We start from the raw sequence: 18,708 nt of genomic DNA on the forward strand, positions 1-18,708 counted from the left end.
TCTTAGAAAAATATATGTTTCCCTCCTGGTCCCCCCCGGTCCTTTTTTTTGCCACAATTAGCATTAAGTTCCTGATACAGTAAAGAGCTTGTCATTAGCTGGTATTCTTTCCCTCCGGGTAGATTTTTAATCTTTGGGTAGATTTCCACATTTTCCAGTGTAAGCCTGGGATAAAAGAACAGAAAGGAGAGGGGGAATTTGGCCCTCAGGCTCTATAATCCACTCTCTGTGGTATCTACTTTGCACTCCTATACTGACACTGCTGTCATTGGGAGCTCCCTTTCTCAGGAGACCCTAGTAAGTCCTTTTTACCTTGAAAGTCTCTGAATTTAATTTGGGTAAGGGTCGCTGTCCCACATAGGGATACTTCGGACACTCACTGCCGTGTGACCTTGAACGATTACTTAACCTGAGTCAGTTTTCCAGTTTGTCAAGTGGGGGCACAGATCATCTGAACTAGATGGTCTCTTTGAGATCTGCATCTATGATTCTATGAATTTTCATCAACTTTTGGGGAAAGTAAATGGATACATTGGAAAGTAGTTTCATGGCCTATGGTCATGTAATCTCTCTCTCATTTTACAAGAAGTACCAGGAAATCTTGATGTATTTTTTTTCTCTTTTTTAAAATTTTATTTTATTTAATAATAACTTTATATTGACAGAATCCATGCCAGGGTAATTTTTTACAACATTATCCCTTGCACTCGTTTCTGTTCCGATTTTTCCCCTCCTTCCCTCCACCCCCTCCCCTAGATGGCAAACAGTCTTATATATGTTAGATATGTTGCAGTATGTCCTAGATATAATATATGTTTGCAGAACCAAACAGTTCTCTTGTTGCACAGGGAGAATTGGATTCAGAAGGTAAAAACAACTTGGAAAGAAAAACAAAAATGCAGATAGTTCACATTCATTTCCCAGTGTTCTTTCTTTGGGTGTAGCTGCTTCTGTCCATCATTTATCAATTGAAACTCAGTTAGGTCTCTTTGTCAAAGAAATCCACTTCCATCAGAATATGTCCTCATAGGAAGTCTTGATGTAGTGGGATGACCTTGTTGTTTCTGAAAAATGCTGGAAGAGCAAGAGGAAAGATGATGAAGTTGAGTCAACTGTTGGCCTGTGCCCCAAAGAGTTCAAAGAAAAAAGGAAAAAGAGATACATGTACAAGTATAACAGCTCTTCTTGCAGCAGCAGAGACCTGGAAACTAGGAGAGGTGTCCATCTATCTGAGAATGGTTGAATAAATTATGGTGTAATGGCAACTACTTGGGACCTTAGTGCTTAAAGATTAGGCATGTTAAATTTAATCTTTTTCCCAGGGTTCTCTGGTAGCCTGTGGAGTTCATGGGAGGTCTAGTCTCTGGAATTTATTCAAGCTCCCACCAATTGTTTTCCATTAATTTTGAGGGATCTCTATTACTCCAGTTCCATTAAACTATTTAACAATCAGAAATACAATACAGAGATTTATTTCAAAGACATGGTGGGCCATATTCTTCCCTTCAGTCTCGGGGGAGGAAAGTAGGAGTTCAGATTCACAGCTTAACTGAGGTTTTAAATGTCAAGACCAAAACCTGCTAGAATTAAGTGTCGCCTGGTGTCTTGGGGCTTCTCTGCCGGGTCGATAGTAGCATACAGACTGGAATTTTGGCTCGGACTCCTGGAACCGGGGACTCCACTTCCTGGGTGAAAAGTATGAACAAAATGAATGAATTCCTGAAAAGAATGAACAAAACAGACCAAAACCCCAAGCCCATTTCTTTTTTTTTTAATATTTTATTTTATAATAACTTTATATTGTTATTATATATATATAATTTTTTTACAACATTATCCCTTGCACTCGCTTCTGTTCTGATTTTTCCCCTCCCTCCCTCCACCCTCTCCCCTAGATGGCAAGCAGTCCTATATATGTTAGATATGTTGCAGTATATCCTAGATACAATATATGTTTGCAGAACCGAACAGTTCTCTTGTTGCACAGGGAGAATTGGATTCAGAAGGTAAAAACAACTCGGAAAGAAAAACAAAAATGCAAATAGTTCACATTCTTTTCCCAGTGTTCTTTCTTTGGGTGTAGCTGCTTCTGTCCATCATTTATCAATTGGAACTCAGTTAGGTCTCTTTGTCAAAGAAATCCACGTCCATCAGAATACATCCTCATACAATATCGTTGTCAAAGTGTAAAGTGATCTCCTGGTTCTGCTCATTTCACTCAGCATCAGTTCATGTAAGTCTCTCCAAGCCTCTCTGTATTCATCCTGCTGGTCATTTCTTACAGAACAATAATATTCGATAACGTTCATATACCACAATTTACTCAACCATTCTCCAATTGATGGGCATCCATTCAATTTCCAGTTTCTAGCCACTACAAATAGGGCTGCCACAAACATTTTGGCACATAAGGTCCCTTTCCCTTCTTTAGTATTTCTTTGGGATATAAGCCCAGAAGTAACACTGCTGGATCAAAGGGTATGCACAATTTGATAACTTTTTGCCCAAGCCCATTTCTTAGGGGTACAGGGCTTAAAGGGAGGGAGAATATGGTTCTCCCCACCACCATCTCTAGTTATAAGCAAGACCTTCACCTTCGGATGCAACTGGAAGGAGAATGAGACTAACCTTAAAGACACAGCCGGTTGTAGCTGCCCAATCAGTGGAAAGAGGCTGTTTCCACACACAGGGGATGTCTTCTTCCAGAAGTGGATCCCTGCTGTCTCATACGTAGACGCCTCCATTTTGAGTGATGTGGTCATGCACAAGACCCCAGTGCCCGAAACAACCCTATTTGAATGGAACAAGACTTTTTTTTCCCCATGAGAAATGATGGAGGCAGTTTCAGAGCACCTTGGGAAGAACTCTTTGAGGAGAAGATGAGGGATATGAGCACACAAAGGAGAACAATGTACATCCTTACAACAATGTAGAGAAAACCCGTTTTTGAAAGACTTCAGAAGGCAGTTGATGAGATAATAAATGGAGAGTCCAAAGGACTGAAGATGAAGCATGTCTTGTCTGCCAGAGAGACTTAAAAGAGAATGAGGCCTACATTTTTGGACGGGGCTGACGCAGGGGATTCGTTGTATTGGATTGTATGCATTTGATACAAAGATTTTATCCTTTAGGGGGTGAGGAGGGGAAGTAGAAAGCACAGATTAAAAAAACAAGATCCATAGGGCTGGTCTAGAAGCAGCTCAGTTGAAAAAAACCCATTTTCCAGATATCTGTCAAGAACATGGCTCACGTGGCATCTCGACAAGGGGTAAACCCTGACTTGCAGGGTGCCCATCAGCTGGCCAGGCCCACCAAGGGAACCTTTGAAAAATGAAAGGCTTTCCACAGTGAAATAAATTGTGGTAGCTGACTGTAATAGAACTCACGGGGCTTTAGGAAATGACAAAACTTGGAAAGGCCTCTGTGAAAAGAGACTCGATGACTTGCAAAGTCTCCCCATGAACCATGGCCTGTCGATATTTATCATGGGGTTTTCTTGGCAAAGATGCTGGAGTGGTTGGCCGTTTCCTTCTTCAGTTCATTTTACAGATGAGGAAACTGAGGCAAACAGAATGAAGTGACTTGTTCATCTTCACAAAACTAATAATGAGACTGGATTTGAACTCAGGTTTTTGTAATTTCTTTGCACTGCTCCTCCCACCCACCCACAACCCTACACTTGCCAAGATAGGAGGTGGAGAAAAGGGGAAGGTTGCATATATTTTTGGATTCTATTTAATTGGTTTTACTAATTGATTTTTCTTCAATTTTCTCTTATTTTCTGTTTAAAAAAATATTCTTTGTAGATGGGGAATGGGCAGCACATGCCAGTCGTCTTTGCTACTGAGGAAGTGAAGAAAAAGGAGTCTCTGAACTGCCCTGGGCTAAGCCAGTTGGACCTTCACGAGTCTGGGATCAATCCCACGAACCTCCAGCAGGGGGAGAAGGCAAGCAGGAGCCATCATGATGTCTAGGGAAGAGCTCGTCCACATCAGGCTTGGAGCTGGTCAAACCTTGTGCCCTGAGCAGCAACGGACGGATTTGGGGATGGGTCTGGCCCTTCCAGCTTGGCAATAGGGAGATCAGTGAAGAAAAAAGAGAAGAAAGGGATGGGGAAGGGGGGAGAAAAGGGAGAAAGAGGAAGAGAAAAAGAAAAAGAACAAACTGTTATATCAATGATTCTCTGGGAGGAGGAAAGGGGACGGAAAACAGGGGACTCAAAATATAGCAGATGGCTGACGAGCCATATTTAAGTTAATGTCTAGACAACTGGCTCTGCAGATGGCTAGGGAGCACAGTGGATAGAGCACTGGCCTGGTCCAGCCTCCAATCCGGCCTCAGACACTTTGTGGCTGTTGTGACCTGGATAAGTTACTTACCCTTGATTTTGAGAGAGAGAAAGAGACAAAGAGACACAGAGACAGACAGAGAACTGGTTCTGGTATTAGGAAGACCTGAATTCAAATCCAGCTTAGGCCCTTGGTAGAAGTGTGACATTATACAAGCCACTAAATCTCTGTATCAGTTTCCTCAACCATAAGATAAAGAAGAGGATAAAATCAGTCAATTGTAAAATACTATATATTAGTTATTATTATCGGGTAATAATGCATGTGGTATATTGGGTTACTTGCCATCTAGGGGAGGAGGGTGAGGGGAAGGGGGGAAATTGGAACACAAGGTTTTGCAAGGGTTAATGTTGATAAATTATCCATGCCTACGTTTTGAAAATAAAAAGCTTTAATAAAAAATAAAAGTGTGTGGATTGAAGATGGAGTAAGGAGCCAGATTAGAAAGGACTTTAATGGAGTTTATTGCCTGGGGGAGGGGAAATGTGCTCCAGGAAGAGTTGGGAAACACTTTTCTTTCTTCTCTCCTCTCCGTCTTTTCCTTCTGTCCATGTAGGGTATTATACCCTTATCTTTGGGTACTCTGCCCAAAGGAATATAAATTTCGATCTCTGGAACCTTGCAAAGAACCTTGGGCTTTTTAGGTTAGGACTACATCTTAAAGCCAGATCACTCTGGCTCTTGTTGATTGACCAACAGTAATCCCAGGTCAAGCCCAGAGTAGACGTGACTAGGAACTGTTCCTGTTTTGGCCAGAAGCTCTCAGTGTCTTCCCCTCCCCAGATTTATTTATTTATTTATTTATTTTGATTAAAAGAGACTGTCTCTGCTTCATTTCTAATCACCTAATCACTCATCTGCCTCGTTTCTCACCTTGATGACTCACTGGGCGAATGTTGCCTCAGTCAAACTGAGACCTGGTAAAAATCTTAGCTTAAAAAGGTCTCTCACTGCATCCGGGGCCATCTCAGGGCATCACCTCTCTGACGGCATGATCCTTTTCGGAACAAACTCGAACAACTTTGGTAGCCGGGTCTAGAATGGACTGGAGGGCAGCCTTGGGCAGCCCACTATCACAATGGTCTAGGGGTGAGGCGATGAGGGACTGCACCAGAGTGGGTGCAGTGTCAGAGAAGAGAAGGGGCCATAAATCAGAAAAATCCAATTACAGATTGGATATGAGGGGTGAGGAAATAGTGAGGAGTCTACTCCGGCCTGGGAGGATAGAAGGATGGTAGCACCCTGGACGGCTGTAAGGCAATTTAGAAAGGAGGAGGAGTTGGAAGTGGGGAAAAACTACTGAGTTCAATTTTGGACTTGTTGAGTTCAAGGTGTGTATGGGACATCTGTTCCAGTTGGAGGCTGGAGGCTGGAGGTTGGAGGTCAGCAGAAAGGTTAGGACTGGGGAAGTAGATTTGCCGGTCAGCAAAGGGCCAATAATTGAGTCCACGGGAGCTGCAAATAGGTCAGAATGGTGGAAGAAGAACCAAGAGACTGATGTCCCCAAACCTAGAGAGAGGAGAATGTCAGAGAGTGACCCACAAGGTTGGAGGTTGCAGAGAGCTCCAAAGGGAGGAGGACTGAGAAAAGGCCACAAGATCTGGCCATTTAGAGGTCACTGGTAACTGTGGGGAGAAAGGTTTCTGCTGAATGAGGAGGTTGGAAGTTGGTTTGCAGAGCACTGAGAAGGTGAGAAGGAGAAATGGAGGCACCTATGCAGAAGGCCTTATCCAGGAGCTTAGCCACAAAAGGGAGGGAAACTATAGAATGATTGCGAGGGGGGGGGAAGTCATGGGCAAACTTGGGGGCAGCAGGGAGGCATCAGTGCACAGGGAGAGGGTGAAGGGGAGAATGGGTGAGACTGAAAGTGAGCACTCTGCTGGAGAAGGTGGGATAGAATGGAGCTCTTGTGCCCGGAGAAGGGTTTGTCTTGGCCAGGAGAAGGGCCACTCCTTTATGGGTGTGGAGATGTTTTTGTTGTTTGTCCTTTTCCTCTGGAAGAAGACCATCAGGGAGGGGATACCATGACAGGCAAGTGAATTGGATTTAAGTGAGGGAGGGCTGTGCGGGGTCCTCCGTTTCCCCTCTAGAGCCATCTGGACCCAGGGGCCAAATATAGATCAGGACTGAAGATGGCCCCGGATGTAGCTCGGCTTTTTTTAAACTAAGTCTTTAACAGGTCTCAGTGTGACTGCAGCAACAGCCAATCAGTGATTAAGGCTAGGTAAGAAATGAGGCAGACAATGACCTCTTTTACCAAGTTAAAAAAAAAAAAAACAAAAAAACAAAAAAACAACCAAAACCATCAACTGGGAGGGGAAGCCGCTCAAGAGTTTCTGTAGAAACAGCTGCTATTCACATTCACTCTGAGCCAATCAGGGCCGGAACAATGACCAAGTGGGGTTTGGCTTGGCACCTATTATGGGTCAATTAATGAGTCTGAGGGATTTGGGTCCTTAGGAAATCTAACCCTTAAACCACTAGGTGTCTTGCCAAGTTTCAGCCATCAAAACTCACATTCCTTTGGACAAGTAAAGGTACGACACCCCATGGGGACAGAGGGGAGGGAAAGGAAAAGGAAAAAAGAGCTGGGTTGCCCAAATGGCCAGTTCCAGTTGGGTCCCCTGTAGGGCAGTTCCTGCCATTGCTCCTAGAGATTATTTTTTCTTTCATTTTTTGAAGAGGACCGTGACATCAGGGAGGTGACGTACAAGTGCAAGGTCACCTGCCTCACATTTTCATCCAGCTGGGTCCAGTGGCCAAAGATAGATCAGGATGCCTAGAGATGACCGTGGATGATGTGATTTAGGAGATCAATTCCTGGTTCCAAATGATGAGTTTGGAGTTTAACACCAAATGTTCAGAAATGTCGGGCTTTAGTCATGTGAAGAATTCCCAATGGCCAAAGAGGCAAAAGATCGATTAATGTGGGAGAAGGGGTGAGAGACAGAGTGAAGAGATACAACAGAACGTCAGAAATAGTAAAATATGGGAGACTGTATAAATAGCAAGAAAAGGGGTTTTAACAATTAATGTTGGAAAAGACAAGTTCCCTAGTGGAACTCTTGATCATTAGTATTTTCATGTATATCTCTTTTTTCCTATCTTTGCTCACTCCTCTTCTTACAATTATCCACTATGCATCCAAGTATCCCTCTCTTATCCTTTGTGTCCATATGTCCCCCTCTTTCCTGCTAATCTACATTAAGAGGGGAACTCTTACCCACAGAAGGGGAGCACCCCTTGAGGCTGGAGTATGCCCTTTGCTGGCAGGCTAAACCTATGAGTTCAGCACCCTAAAAGAATTAGTAAACTATAAGAAAGAGATTCAGGGGGTGAGAAAGACACTGTGAGGCCTGGTGGAACGGGAGGAGAGACACCATGAAGTATGATAGGGAATGAGAGGAGAGAGATCATGTGAAATGGAGAAAGGGGAAAGGGAAAAACGAGCCATGGACAGATTCATAAGGAAAATTTAACTTCAGGGGTTTGATATAACCGATTTCGGATCGGATATCATAAGATAGGGCTACCCATGACCTCCACAGAGGGGGACTGATGTAATATAGATTCGAGGGGAGACAGCGATGATTTTGAGGTCCCCTGACCTTAGGGAGCTTCTGTTCTAACAATGAGTCAGTGATTCTAAGTCCTCTGGCTTTGGAGTCTGGTCCAGGGGCTTCCGACACCCAATCTAAGAATAACAATCTGTTTGATTCTGAATAATCCCACGCATGAAACGCCTGAAACATCCGTGAATAAACCACTGCTGACTCAGATAGATAATCTGTTGGTCAGTGAGAACCAATTGGTCCCTACCTCTGGGCCATAAAATGAGTGTATCTATAACATGAAGAACTGGCTAAATGTGTCTCCTTGCTTCTGTTTCTTTGCTAAATTTGCTTGAAATTCAGGCCGCTTCAGTGGGGTTCCAATTACAATAAACTTTGCCCCTTGACTTGGAATGGGCTCAAGCCTGCAATTTCTTTTGAGACACTGGTCTGGGACCAGGAAGGGAAACTGATCCCCCTCAGTGCCCCTCCCTGCTTGTCAGAGGGGGAGTAATTCCATCAATACTTCAATCTTTTTTTTCTTTCTTTCTTCCAAATGCACCTAGTTACTCTGGATCTCATCACTGGAAAGAGGGGGAGATAAGGGGATGGGAGCTACAAGCCTACTTGATCTTTGTGTTAAAAGAGATTCTTGGGGCAAAAAATCTTCTGTTGGAGCTGGCCAGGGACTTCACTTTGATTCTGAAGGATTGTTCGCACTAACGCTTGTTTAAGTTTGTTTTTGTTGTTTTTTTTAATAAAATGAATGCTTGTGGCTCTGTGTTCAGCATTTTCTTTGGGTACAGGAAATACGCAGGTGTTCATTTGTTGCTGTTCAGTCACGCGTGACTCTCTGTGACCCCATCTGGGCTTTTCTTGGCAGACACACTAGAGTGGTTTGCCATTTCCTTCTTCAGTTTATCTTACAGATGAGAAAAAAGAGCCAGACGGGATTAAAGTGACTTGCTCAGAATCACGCAGCCAGGAAGTGTCCGAGGCCAGATATGAAGTCAAGTTTTCCCGACTCCAGATGGAGCGCTCTCTCCCCTGCACCCCCCAGTTGTCCCCAATACTTAGCAATAGAATAAATACCCGACCCCTCCCGGATTCCTGTCATATGTTTGTATATGTTCTACTCCCTCCCTGGGGACCCAGAATCTAAGCGTTAAATAGTTATCGCAGGTGCCCATGCAAGGGGTTCAAAGAGAAAGGGGTCTGCTCCCCCGTCGGGTGCTCATTCTTTGTTCGCCGAGGGGACGGATCGCATCGTTCCGTCGGGGCTGGACGATGGGCGACATGAACCGGAAGTGCACAGAGTCACCGGCCTCTCCGTCCAAGTCCGACGGCAGAACAAAAGCCAGGAGGACAGTGGATCTTCGAGGTCCAAGCGAGCTCCGAGGGGAGGCTCCGCGCTGCGGGCTTCAGCCGCCTTCGGGGCCCCTGGGAGAGACCGTTCGGCGGCCCGCTCCAGCCGGGAGTCTTCCCGCGCTCGGGACAGGCGCCTCTAGCTCTCTGACAGGTGTGAGACCCGTGGGCCACCCCGGCCGGGTTTAACCATCTGCCCACAGGCCCCGGATCCTTCCTGGAGCCACAGGGGGGAGCTGGGGGACGTGGGGCGGTCCCGAGCAGCCGCGCGCCTCAGGCCGCGGCTCCGTCAGGGAGCCTCAGGGTTAGATAAGGGGGGGGGGGGAAACCACCCCCCGCTTCGGAGATAGTCTTCGTTCTCTGGGCACAGCAAAATGCCAGGGCGTTCCCTTCCCTCGGTGCCCAGAGCGCCCTGGCGGACGGACGTCGCTTTCGTCCCGAGCGTTTGTTCTACAGGAAGTGTCCGGTGTTAGATGTCCTACCAAGGAGGAGAAACGCTATTGGGACGGCTGAAGAACTGTGCATCTCATGCATGTACAGTCCCCTTCCTCTCAAGCCTGTTAATTGATAATGATAATCATGATCGCCAGCCTTTGGGCAGTGAGCGCCAGCTCAGGAATAACGGGGCCAGAAGCCAGGGGAACACATCAAGAAACTGACACCGGAGACTCTCCCTCCCGACTCCACTCCCCCAGTCCTCCAAGGCCATAGAGCGCAGGGCCAGAGTGGCACGTCTCGATGGTTCCTTTCGGAGGACGGAAAAGCCGGAAGTGCCGCTGCCAGAAGCCTAGGAGGGCCTCTCTAGCCGAAAATAGGCTTTCCTCTTTTCCCCCGCGACAGACATTCCGCAGGGCACGGCCGACCCAGACCCCGAGCTAGGATCAGAGGGAGAAGTTTGGGTGGTGGCCGTGGAAGCTACGCGGCTCCTGGGGAGGGCATCGTGCACCAGGGATTGGCTGTCCCGCTGATCAATCACAGGGTCGCCCGGAGACTGCACGCGGAATTGGGCGGGAGGTGAGCCACTGGCGGTGGGCGGAGCGTGAGGAGGAGGGGCGGGGGCAATCTAGGGGGCGGGACTTGTGGAACTTTGGGACTAGAGAGGGGGCGGGGAGGTCTGGCGCTGGGAGCGGAGACAAGAAAGGAGGCGGGGCTTGTAGGACATAAGAACAAGGAGAGGGAGGGAAGTTCTGGAGAGTTTGGGGCGGAGTTAAGTGAGGGGGCGGGGCTAGTGGGACACCGGGACTAAGGATGGGATGCGACGTGTGGAGAGCCGGGAGTCCAAACACAAGGGCGGGGCGGGAGTTGGGGGCTCTGGGGACCCCCGGGAGAGGACAGTGGCAGGGGCGGGAGCCCTGAGTGCTGAGATGGGTGCCCTAGAAGGTATTATTGGGGGGAGCTCCACACGTGCTGCCAGAGGAGGGTCTTGCCCATTGCATCCCATACAAGTTACGGTCCTAACCTCCGCCGGGCCCTCCCTGCTGCTGAGGATTATTCCTCCCGAACCCCTCCCTCTCCCACCGCCCGCCGCGGTTCTTTTAGAGCTTTTCATCTCTCCACAGAATTCTCGTGGCTCCTCCTCCCTCCACCTTCCCATATGTGTTTTATGCATTTCCCCCAATTAAAACATTATTTTAGCATTTTGCCCCTCCTCCTCCTCTCCCTGAGATGGCATTTTACAGGGAAAAAATCGAGACCCCTTACTGAGCGCCCCCCCCCCATCCGTGCCCAGCCCCGGGACCTCCTCCTCCCCCCAGTCTCACAGGAAAGGTGGCCCTTCTCGCCCGGCAAACCCTCTCTGGGCTCGGCTGCTGCTCCTCTGGTATGGCCGCTCTCGTCAGTCTCTCCCTGTCTGGGGGCTCACAAAGCCCCTCCTGGCTCCATCCATCCCCCAGCTCTCATCCTGCGCCCCTGCCCTCTGTAGCTCAGCCGACTTTAAGACGCTTCCTCTCACTCCCTGGCTCATCCTTCCCCGGAGGCGGGACCCCCTCATGGCCAAGCCCGATGCCCCCTCCCAAGCATCCTCCCGTGCAGCCCCCGCCCCCGCCCTCCGGCCTCTCCTTGGCTTCCCAGACTGCTCTTTTTCTGGCTCTCGCCCGCTGTCTCCTGGCTCTCCCCAGCTGGCCTCCGACAGCACTGAGCGCTTATTTTTTCTTCCTCCCAGTATTTCCCTGGGGTCTCCTCAGCTTTTATAGATTCTCTCCATGCTGATGGCTTCTCCAGGCCTAACGTCTCGGGGCCTTCTAGCCCCCTCTCCAACCGCCTTCCGGATATCTTGAGCTGGATGTCCCGCAGACGTGCCCCAAACTGACGGCGGCAGCTCTTCCCCCACTCTCCCCCCCCCCTCTGACTGCTTCTTCCCAGCGTCTGGGGCTCCCAGCAGTCCTCCCGGACTGCTCCTCCTCTTCCCTCCCCCAGGGCTGTTGATGTCACCCTCAGAGCATCTCTGCTCTGACACAGCCCCCATCGCCTCGCCCTGGATGACTCACAGCAGCGGGGCAGGGGTCTACCTGCTACTTTTCAGATCTCCCAGCCTGCCCTCCTCCCACATCCCCTTTGATCCAGGGACACCAGCCTCCTTTGTTCCGAAAACAACACCCCCATCCCCTGGCCCTCCCCCCCTGCCTCCTGCTTCCTTCCAGTCCCCCCTAAAATCCCACCTCCTCCGGGAGACCGTTCCGGAGGCCTTCTCTCTGGGATTATTGCTGTTTTCCCCAGAGATTTCCATCTCTCCTCCAGGAGCTGCTCCTCAGGCAGGGCCTGGCCTTTGCTTCTGGGGCCCCAAGGGCTTAGCACAATGCCTGGCACGAAGTGGGGGCTTAATAAGTGTTTATCGGGACTGTCCGGAGGGTGGCTGGGAGCACTGTGGGGCAGCCGGGACACGGGGGTGGGGAGCACTGTGGGGCAGCCGGGACACGGGGGTGGGGAGCACTGTGGGGCAGCCGGGACACGATGCTGGGAGCACTGTGGGGCAGCCGGGACACGGGGGTGGGGAGCACTGTGGGGCAGCCGGGGCACGGGGGAGGGGAGCACTGTGGGGCAGCCGGGACACGGGGGTGGGGAGCACTGTGGGGCAGCCGGGACACGATGCTGGGAGCACTGTGGGGCAGCCGGGACACGGGGGTGGGGAGCACTGTGGGGCAGCCGGGACACAATGCTGGGAGCATTGTGGGGCAGCTGGGGCACGGGGGTGGGGAGCACTGTGGGGCAGCCGGGACACGGGGGTGGGGAGCACTGTGGGGCAGCCGGGACACGATGCTGGGAGCACTGTGGGGCAGCCGGGACACGGGGGTGGGGAGCACTGTGGGGCAGCCGGGACACGATGCTGGGAGCACTGTGGGGCAGCCGGGACACGGGGGTGGGGAGCACTGTGGGGCAGCCGGGGCACGGGGTGGGGAGCACTGTGAGGCAGTGGGGACACGATGCTGGGAGCACTGTGGGGCAGCCGGGGCACGGGGGTGGGGAGCACTGTGGGGCAGCCGGGGCACGGGGTGGGGAGCACTGTGAGGCAGTGGGGACACGATGCTGGGAGCACTGTGGGGCAGCCGGGGCACGGGGGTGGGGAGCACTGTGGGGCAGCTGGGACACGATGCTGGGAGCACTGTGGGGCAGCCGGGACATGGGGGTGGGGAGCACTGTGGGGCAGCCGGGACACGATGCTGGGAGCACTGTGGGGCAGCCGGGACACGGGGGTGGGGAGCACTGTGGGGCAGCCGGGGCACGGGGGTGGGGAGCACTGTGAGGCAGCTGGGACATGATGCTGGGAGCACTGTGGGGCAGCCAGACACAGGGGCGGGGACGGCTGCCTGGAGCTCTAGCTGTGGGAAACGTCAGGGGCTGTGGAATGCCGGGAGCTTCCAGGGCCATCCTGGGGCCGGCTTCTCTGGCCAGCCCTGGGACGTTATCAGGCCCCGGGAATGATCGGAACGCCGGCTATCGCCTTCTGTCTGCTCCAGCCAGGAACAGAGATGGCCAGCGAGGAGGAGGCGGAGGCCGCCCGGCCCCCCAAGAGAAAGAGGTTCACCATTCCTCTGGAGGAGGAGGCTCCGCCCCTGGAGGTAGCTGGGGAAGGGCAGCGGGAGGAGACCGGAGCTGGGCCCCTGGGCGAGGCACTGGGGGGGCTGGGTCCCGGTCCCCGCTCGGTCCTTAGGCCTTGTAGGCCTCGGCCCAGGCCCTTCCCCCTGTACCTGTTTCACCCTCTGCCAAAAGAAGGGTGTCTGTGCTTCCTGGAGGGAAAGGTTGTTTCCTAGAAGGGAGACCGGCTCCTTCTACTGGGACCCCGAGGACAGAACTGGGAGCAGGAGGCGGGCAGAGGGGGCTCCGCAGGGAAGGAAAAACCTTTCCAAAGGGCCCCGTCATTGGCGGTACTTGGCTGGGGAGGGGGCGTAGGCGATGGGCCTGGGCTGAGCGCCTTTCCCCTTCCTGACTCCTGAGACCCTCGGGACCGGGTTTTACCATCAGCCTCACAGTCAGTCAACATTTATTAAGCCCTCAGAGACACCAAATCAGCTTGCCCTGAGTGAGCGTACACTCTGCCGGGAGCCATGTACATCTTAGGTGCAGGACCCCCTGCTTTCCTCCTCCCCCCATCCTCAGGTGAAGTCCTTATTCAAGTCCAGCCGGAGCGGCCCTCCACCCGCCACCTCTGTCCGTGAAGCAGCCCCAACCTATGCCGACTATACAACAGCCGGGCTCTGTTCTAGAGGGGCCTGGGCACAAGCTGCTCCCCAAGGGGCCCGGCCCGAGGCTGCTCCCCAAGGGGCCCGGCCCGAGGCTGCTCCCCAAAGGGCCCGGGCAGAAGCTGCTCCCCAAGGGGCCCGGCCCGAGGCTGCTCCCCAAGGGGCCCGGGCAGAAGCTGCTCCCCAAGGGGCCCGGCCCGAGGCTGCTCCCAACCTGGGACTGCCTGGAGGAAACACTGCCAACCAGGGCCCTCAGGGGCCAAAAGCTCCCACCAAGAGCAGCAGCATCACTGTGAGCCCCCGACAGGTGAGACGGGCACCCTTCTGGGGTCGGGGAGGGGGCCGCAGGATGGAAGGGCTGTCTGGGATTGGGGCAGGGAGTGGGGGGGCCAAAGCTCTCCTCTCACCTCCTGCTTCTTGGCAGAGGGGGAATCCTGTCTTGAAATTCATAAGGAACGTGCCTTGGGAGTTTGGAGAAATTGTCCCCGACTACGTTATGGGCCAGAGCACCTGCGCCCTCTTCCTCAGGTGAGCCCCGACCCGGTGCCCCCTGCTGCCAACTTGCAGCCCCCTCGTCTCAGAGGAACGCTGGCTCTGAGAAAGTCACCGAGAGACGGGATTTGGGCCGGGAGAGGGGAGCGGGAGGTCCGGGCCCTGCCGGCCGGGGTGTGGGCATTCCAGGGGACCAGGAAGAATGTAGGGAGGGGCCCTGGTCCCTCCTCGAGAGCGGGGATGTGGTTCCCTCTCTTTGTGTTCCTGTCACATAGTGCCCGAACCTGGGAGGGCGTGCCCCATGCTCGGAGACTGATCAGTCCCCCACCCCTTGGCATCCCACAGGAGGGGTGGAGGCTCTCTTGGGCCCGGCCCCTCCTTGACCTTTGTAGGGGAGCTCCTCGGGATCCCAGAGGCGGAGCAGCGGACAGCTCCCGCTCGGCTGGAAAGGCCTGTAGGACGCGCCCAGGGGGGACCGTGGGTCCGTCATCCCAGGGTCAAGTAGTTCTGGCCATGACTCAGCTGACCGCAAGGGGACCCGGTTTTGGCCGCGGGAATCTGACCATCTACTTACCACAGAAAGGTTGCAATTATGCTGGAGGATGGAGGCCGCCATCCACGCCGGGGATGGACACGACTTGGAAATCCGTCTCCCTGAACTGCCGGCCGAGTCCTTGGTGTCAGGGGTGGTGTGGTGGGAGATGGGCCTGGGGGACAGCCACAGGGCCGGAGCCGCTCGCTGGGCCCCAACGGGCAGCGCGGCCGACAGCGCGCCAGGACCCGAGGCCAAACGTGGCCTCCGACAGTCCCGGGCTGCCTCAGTCTCCTCATCAGTAAGGGGAGCTAGAGGAGATGCAAAGCCCTCCCCCAAACGGGGCCGCGGGGAGCCGGGCGCGACCTCGGCTAAACTGGCTCTGCCCTCACTAAGCCGGCTGACCTTTCCAGCCTCTTTCCTCCTCTGTCACGAGGGGCTCTAAATGCTCAGCTTCTTAGATGTGAACCCAAGGTGTGATCCAGTCTTCCGCCAGGTTCCCAGGACGCCCCCCTTGTGGCTCCTGGAACCAGCCCCGTGAGAACCCCAAAGTAACACACCGGAGGCCTCCTGCAGCTCGAAACTCAGGGTCCTCCCGAGGAAGAGGGGGTCTGGTCTGAGCCCCTCCTCCAGATGAGGAAACCGAGACCCAGAGAAGGGGAGGGAGCCTGCCTGAAGTCACCCCTAAGGCCACCCCGAATCCCATCCCCTTTCCCCTTCTCCAGGCAACTTCCTGGGGAAAATGGGCGGCGGCAAGCACTGGGTCTTTAGTCAGTCCCCCGAACTTCCCGTCCCGGGTTCTCTCCACAGCCTGCGCTACCACAACCTGCACCCCAATTACATCCATGACCGTCTGCAGGGGCTGGGGAAGAACTACGCCCTGCGGGTGCTCCTGCTCCAAGTAGATGTGGTAAGGAGCCCCATCTCGCGGCCCCCTCCCCGATCCCGGACAGGCCCTTCTATCCCACGGTCCCCTCCCCGAGCCCGGACAGGCCTTCCATCCCACGGCCCCCTCCCCGATCCCGGACAGGCCCTTCCATCCTGTGGCCCCCCAGCTGCTGGGATCTCTTCTGAACCCTCCCATGGGAGGCACTTCCTATCCTAAGGTGCCTTCTGGACCGTTCTGGGGTCTCGGCTCTGACAGATGTGTGCGCACAAACACACATACATATATACACACACAGAGAACACTTTTTTGTTTTCAATTACAAATCTATTTTCTCATCACAAAAAGGGTGCGCGGTCGGGAAACCATCTCCCACTGACCATGTCCAAAACAGCGGCTCGTTCTGCCCCGTGTCCGGCACTTCCCTGATTGGTTTTTTCTCTGCAATGGTGACTGACCACTGAATGGTCGTTTCCAAGTCTTTAAAAAAGCAGAGGGGCAGCGGGGTGGTGCAGTGGAGGGAGCACCGGCCCTGAAGTCGGGAGGCCCCGGGTTCCAATCTGGCCTCAGACACTTCTCGCTTCCTGTATGATGCTGGGCAAGTCACTGAACCCCAACTGCCTCAGCACCAAAACAAACAAAAAGTGGAGCAGCCCTTAGGGCATTTTGTTGTTGGCTGTTTTTACTCCTTATTCTCCTGGTTCTGTTCACTTCTGCCTCAGTTCATAGACAGACCTTCATGGGCTTCTAAAACGCTCATTTCTTACAACGTAGAACGGGTTCACGTACCGGTGTGTCCAACCCTTGCCCAAGAGATGGAAATCTCTTCTGCTCCCAGTTCAGGAGCTGCTGTGCTTTTCCATCCATGACTTCTCTTTGAGCTCTTTAGCCGTAGATCCCAGGCGGCGTCACCGGGCAAAGGGCATGTTTAGTCACCTTTGGGTCAAGCGATCAAGAGCGGCCTTATCAGATCACAGCTCCGCGGACTTAGTGACCAGCCCTCTCGGCATTGTCGTTTCTTTTTTCATTAACTTTGGTAATCTGAATGGGCTGAGGTGGAACCACAGAGTTGCTCTACTTTGAATTTAAAAAGGACCTACAGGTTCTACGAGCAGTAAATAGTGATTGGGCCATTTTTTCTTCACGGCTTAGATTTCTGCCCCAAGAATTACCCGTTCATGGCTTTTGACCGTTTGTTGATGGAAACGGTTTTTTCTTCTAAATTTAAATCCTTTGTATATCTTAAAAATGGGACCTTTACTGGAGAAATTGCTGGAGAAATTGCCAATCCCTGATTACTTACTTCTTTTTGTTGTTGTTAAGGCAATTGGGGTTCAGTGACTTGCCCAGGGTCACACAGCCAGGACGTGTTAATTGTCCGAGGCCAGATTTGAACTTGGGTCCTCCTGACTTCAGGGCTGGTCTCTATCCACCACACCAACTAGCTGTCCCCCTACTTTTTTTTTTTTTTTTTAACTTTAGCTGCTCTGGTTTTGTTCATTCAAAACCTTTTATGTAACAAAAATTCTACTTTTTAATCTTCCCTGATCTTCTTTATCCACTGGCCATGAATGAATATCTTATCCACATATGGGGAAAATAAATTTTTAAAAAGGAATTTTAAAATTTGTTTTAAAAAGGAAATTTATGATTCTAAAGCCCCTGACCTTCCCCATTCTCAGTCTCCTCCCAGCCCTGACATCCCCTGTTCTAAGACCCTCCCAGCCCGGCCTTCCCTGTTCTGAGGTCTGTTCCAGCCCCGGCCTTCCTGTTCCTCCGCTCCCCGTTTCACCGGACATTTCTCACGCTAATCTCCCCTACCGGTGGTCCGTCGTCCTAAGCCTCTCGCCTTGGCTCCCACAGAAGGACCCTCAGCGCGCCCTGAAGGATCTGGCCAAGATGTGCATCCTGGCTGACTGCACCCTGATTCTGGCCTGGAGGTGAGGTTTAGGGGAGCAGCAGCAGAAGAGCAATGGGGGGCGACGGGGCAAAGGCCGGACTCCCCACCTTCCTTCTGCTCTCCCCAGCCCAGAAGAAGCCGGGCGGTACCTGGAGACTTACAAGTCCTACGAGCAGAAGCCGGCTGACCTACTGAAGGAAAAGCTGGAGCAAGACTTTGTGTCAAGGGTATCAATCCCCCCTCCCCTCGCATCTTCCTCCTCCTCTTGTCCCGGTCCAAGGCCACCGCAGCCAGCTCACCAAGCTCTTCCCCCCCAGGTCACCGAGTGTCTGACCACGGTGAAGTCAGTGAACAAGACGGACAGCCAGACGCTGCTGGCCACCTTTGGGGTGAGGTTTTCTCTACGCTGTGGGCCCGGGTCCTCCCTTCCCCGGCTCCTGGAACCCCCTTGGCTGGGTCACCTTGCCCGGCTGTGCCAGCCCCAATTTTTGACTTCCCTCCACAGTCCCTGGAGCAGCTGGCAGCCGCCTCTCAAGATGACTTAGCCCTGTGTCCTGGCTTTGGGCCTCAGAAGGTGAGCGGGGAGGGACGGCCCTGGAGAGAACCCCAGAATCCCCTTGCTGGTCCCGTCCCCTGACAGAGGAAGGGTCAGCGGCAGAGCCAGGTCTGGGTGCGGGCTCCCACCCTGGGAACAGCTGGGGAGGGGAGAGGAGGGAAAACAAACAGCTGGACCAGCCGGGCCGGGAGTGCCTTTTAATGGTGAAGGCCCAACTGTGAATTTCTTCTCCAGGCCCGCAGGCTCTTTGAAGTCCTACACCAGCCCTTCCTGAAGGTGCCCTGAAGACGCCGGGTCTGCTGGGCGGGAGGGTCCCAGGAGGTGCCAATAAAGCACGGACACCGCAGCCCGTCTCCGTCCTTGCCAGGGCTGGGCCAAGAGCGCCACGGGGCGGGGGGAGG

General features: G+C 52.9%; 1 protein-coding gene and 1 long non-coding RNA gene across 2 annotated transcripts; one reads left to right on the forward strand and one right to left on the reverse strand.

Moving 5' to 3' along the window:
* Positions 1 to 619: 619 nt before the first annotated feature.
* Positions 620 to 6,564, reverse strand: LOC127556317 (uncharacterized). The gene is made up of 3 exons (XR_007952414.1): positions 2,629 to 6,564; positions 1,578 to 1,685; positions 620 to 1,074 (listed from the first exon to the last, which is right to left on the reverse strand). It is a non-coding gene; the product is annotated as an uncharacterized LOC127556317 (long non-coding RNA).
* Positions 6,565 to 9,454: 2,890 nt separating this feature from the next.
* Positions 9,455 to 18,653, forward strand: ERCC1 (ERCC excision repair 1, endonuclease non-catalytic subunit). The gene is made up of 10 exons (XM_051989394.1): positions 9,455 to 10,279; positions 13,219 to 13,320; positions 13,859 to 14,248; positions 14,366 to 14,469; positions 15,776 to 15,875; positions 17,715 to 17,791; positions 17,879 to 17,978; positions 18,069 to 18,140; positions 18,257 to 18,325; positions 18,542 to 18,653. Exons 2-10 carry the CDS (start codon positions 13,231 to 13,233, stop codon positions 18,590 to 18,592), a joined length of 1,053 nt encoding a protein of 350 aa, XP_051845354.1. The 5' UTR covers positions 9,455 to 10,279; positions 13,219 to 13,230; the 3' UTR covers positions 18,593 to 18,653.
* The last annotated feature ends 55 nt before the right edge of the window (positions 18,654 to 18,708 follow it).

This window comes from Antechinus flavipes, chromosome 3 (assembly GCF_016432865.1).
Source record: "Antechinus flavipes isolate AdamAnt ecotype Samford, QLD, Australia chromosome 3, AdamAnt_v2, whole genome shotgun sequence".
Lineage (NCBI taxonomy): Eukaryota > Metazoa > Chordata > Mammalia > Dasyuromorphia > Dasyuridae > Antechinus > Antechinus flavipes.

What these genes read in the sequence shown, in the direction of transcription:
- ERCC1 (XM_051989394.1), top strand. Translation starts at nt 13,231, where the DNA reads ATGGCCAGCGAGGAGGAGGCGGAGGCCGCCCGGCCCCCCAAGAGAAAG. An exon ending in AGCAAGACTTTGTGTCAAGG is followed by an intron (nt 17,979 to 18,068) that starts GTATCAATCCCC and finishes CTTCCCCCCCAG; the next exon opens with GTCACCGAGTGTCTGACCAC. An exon ending in CGCTGCTGGCCACCTTTGGG is followed by an intron (nt 18,141 to 18,256) that starts GTGAGGTTTTCT and finishes TTCCCTCCACAG; the next exon opens with TCCCTGGAGCAGCTGGCAGC.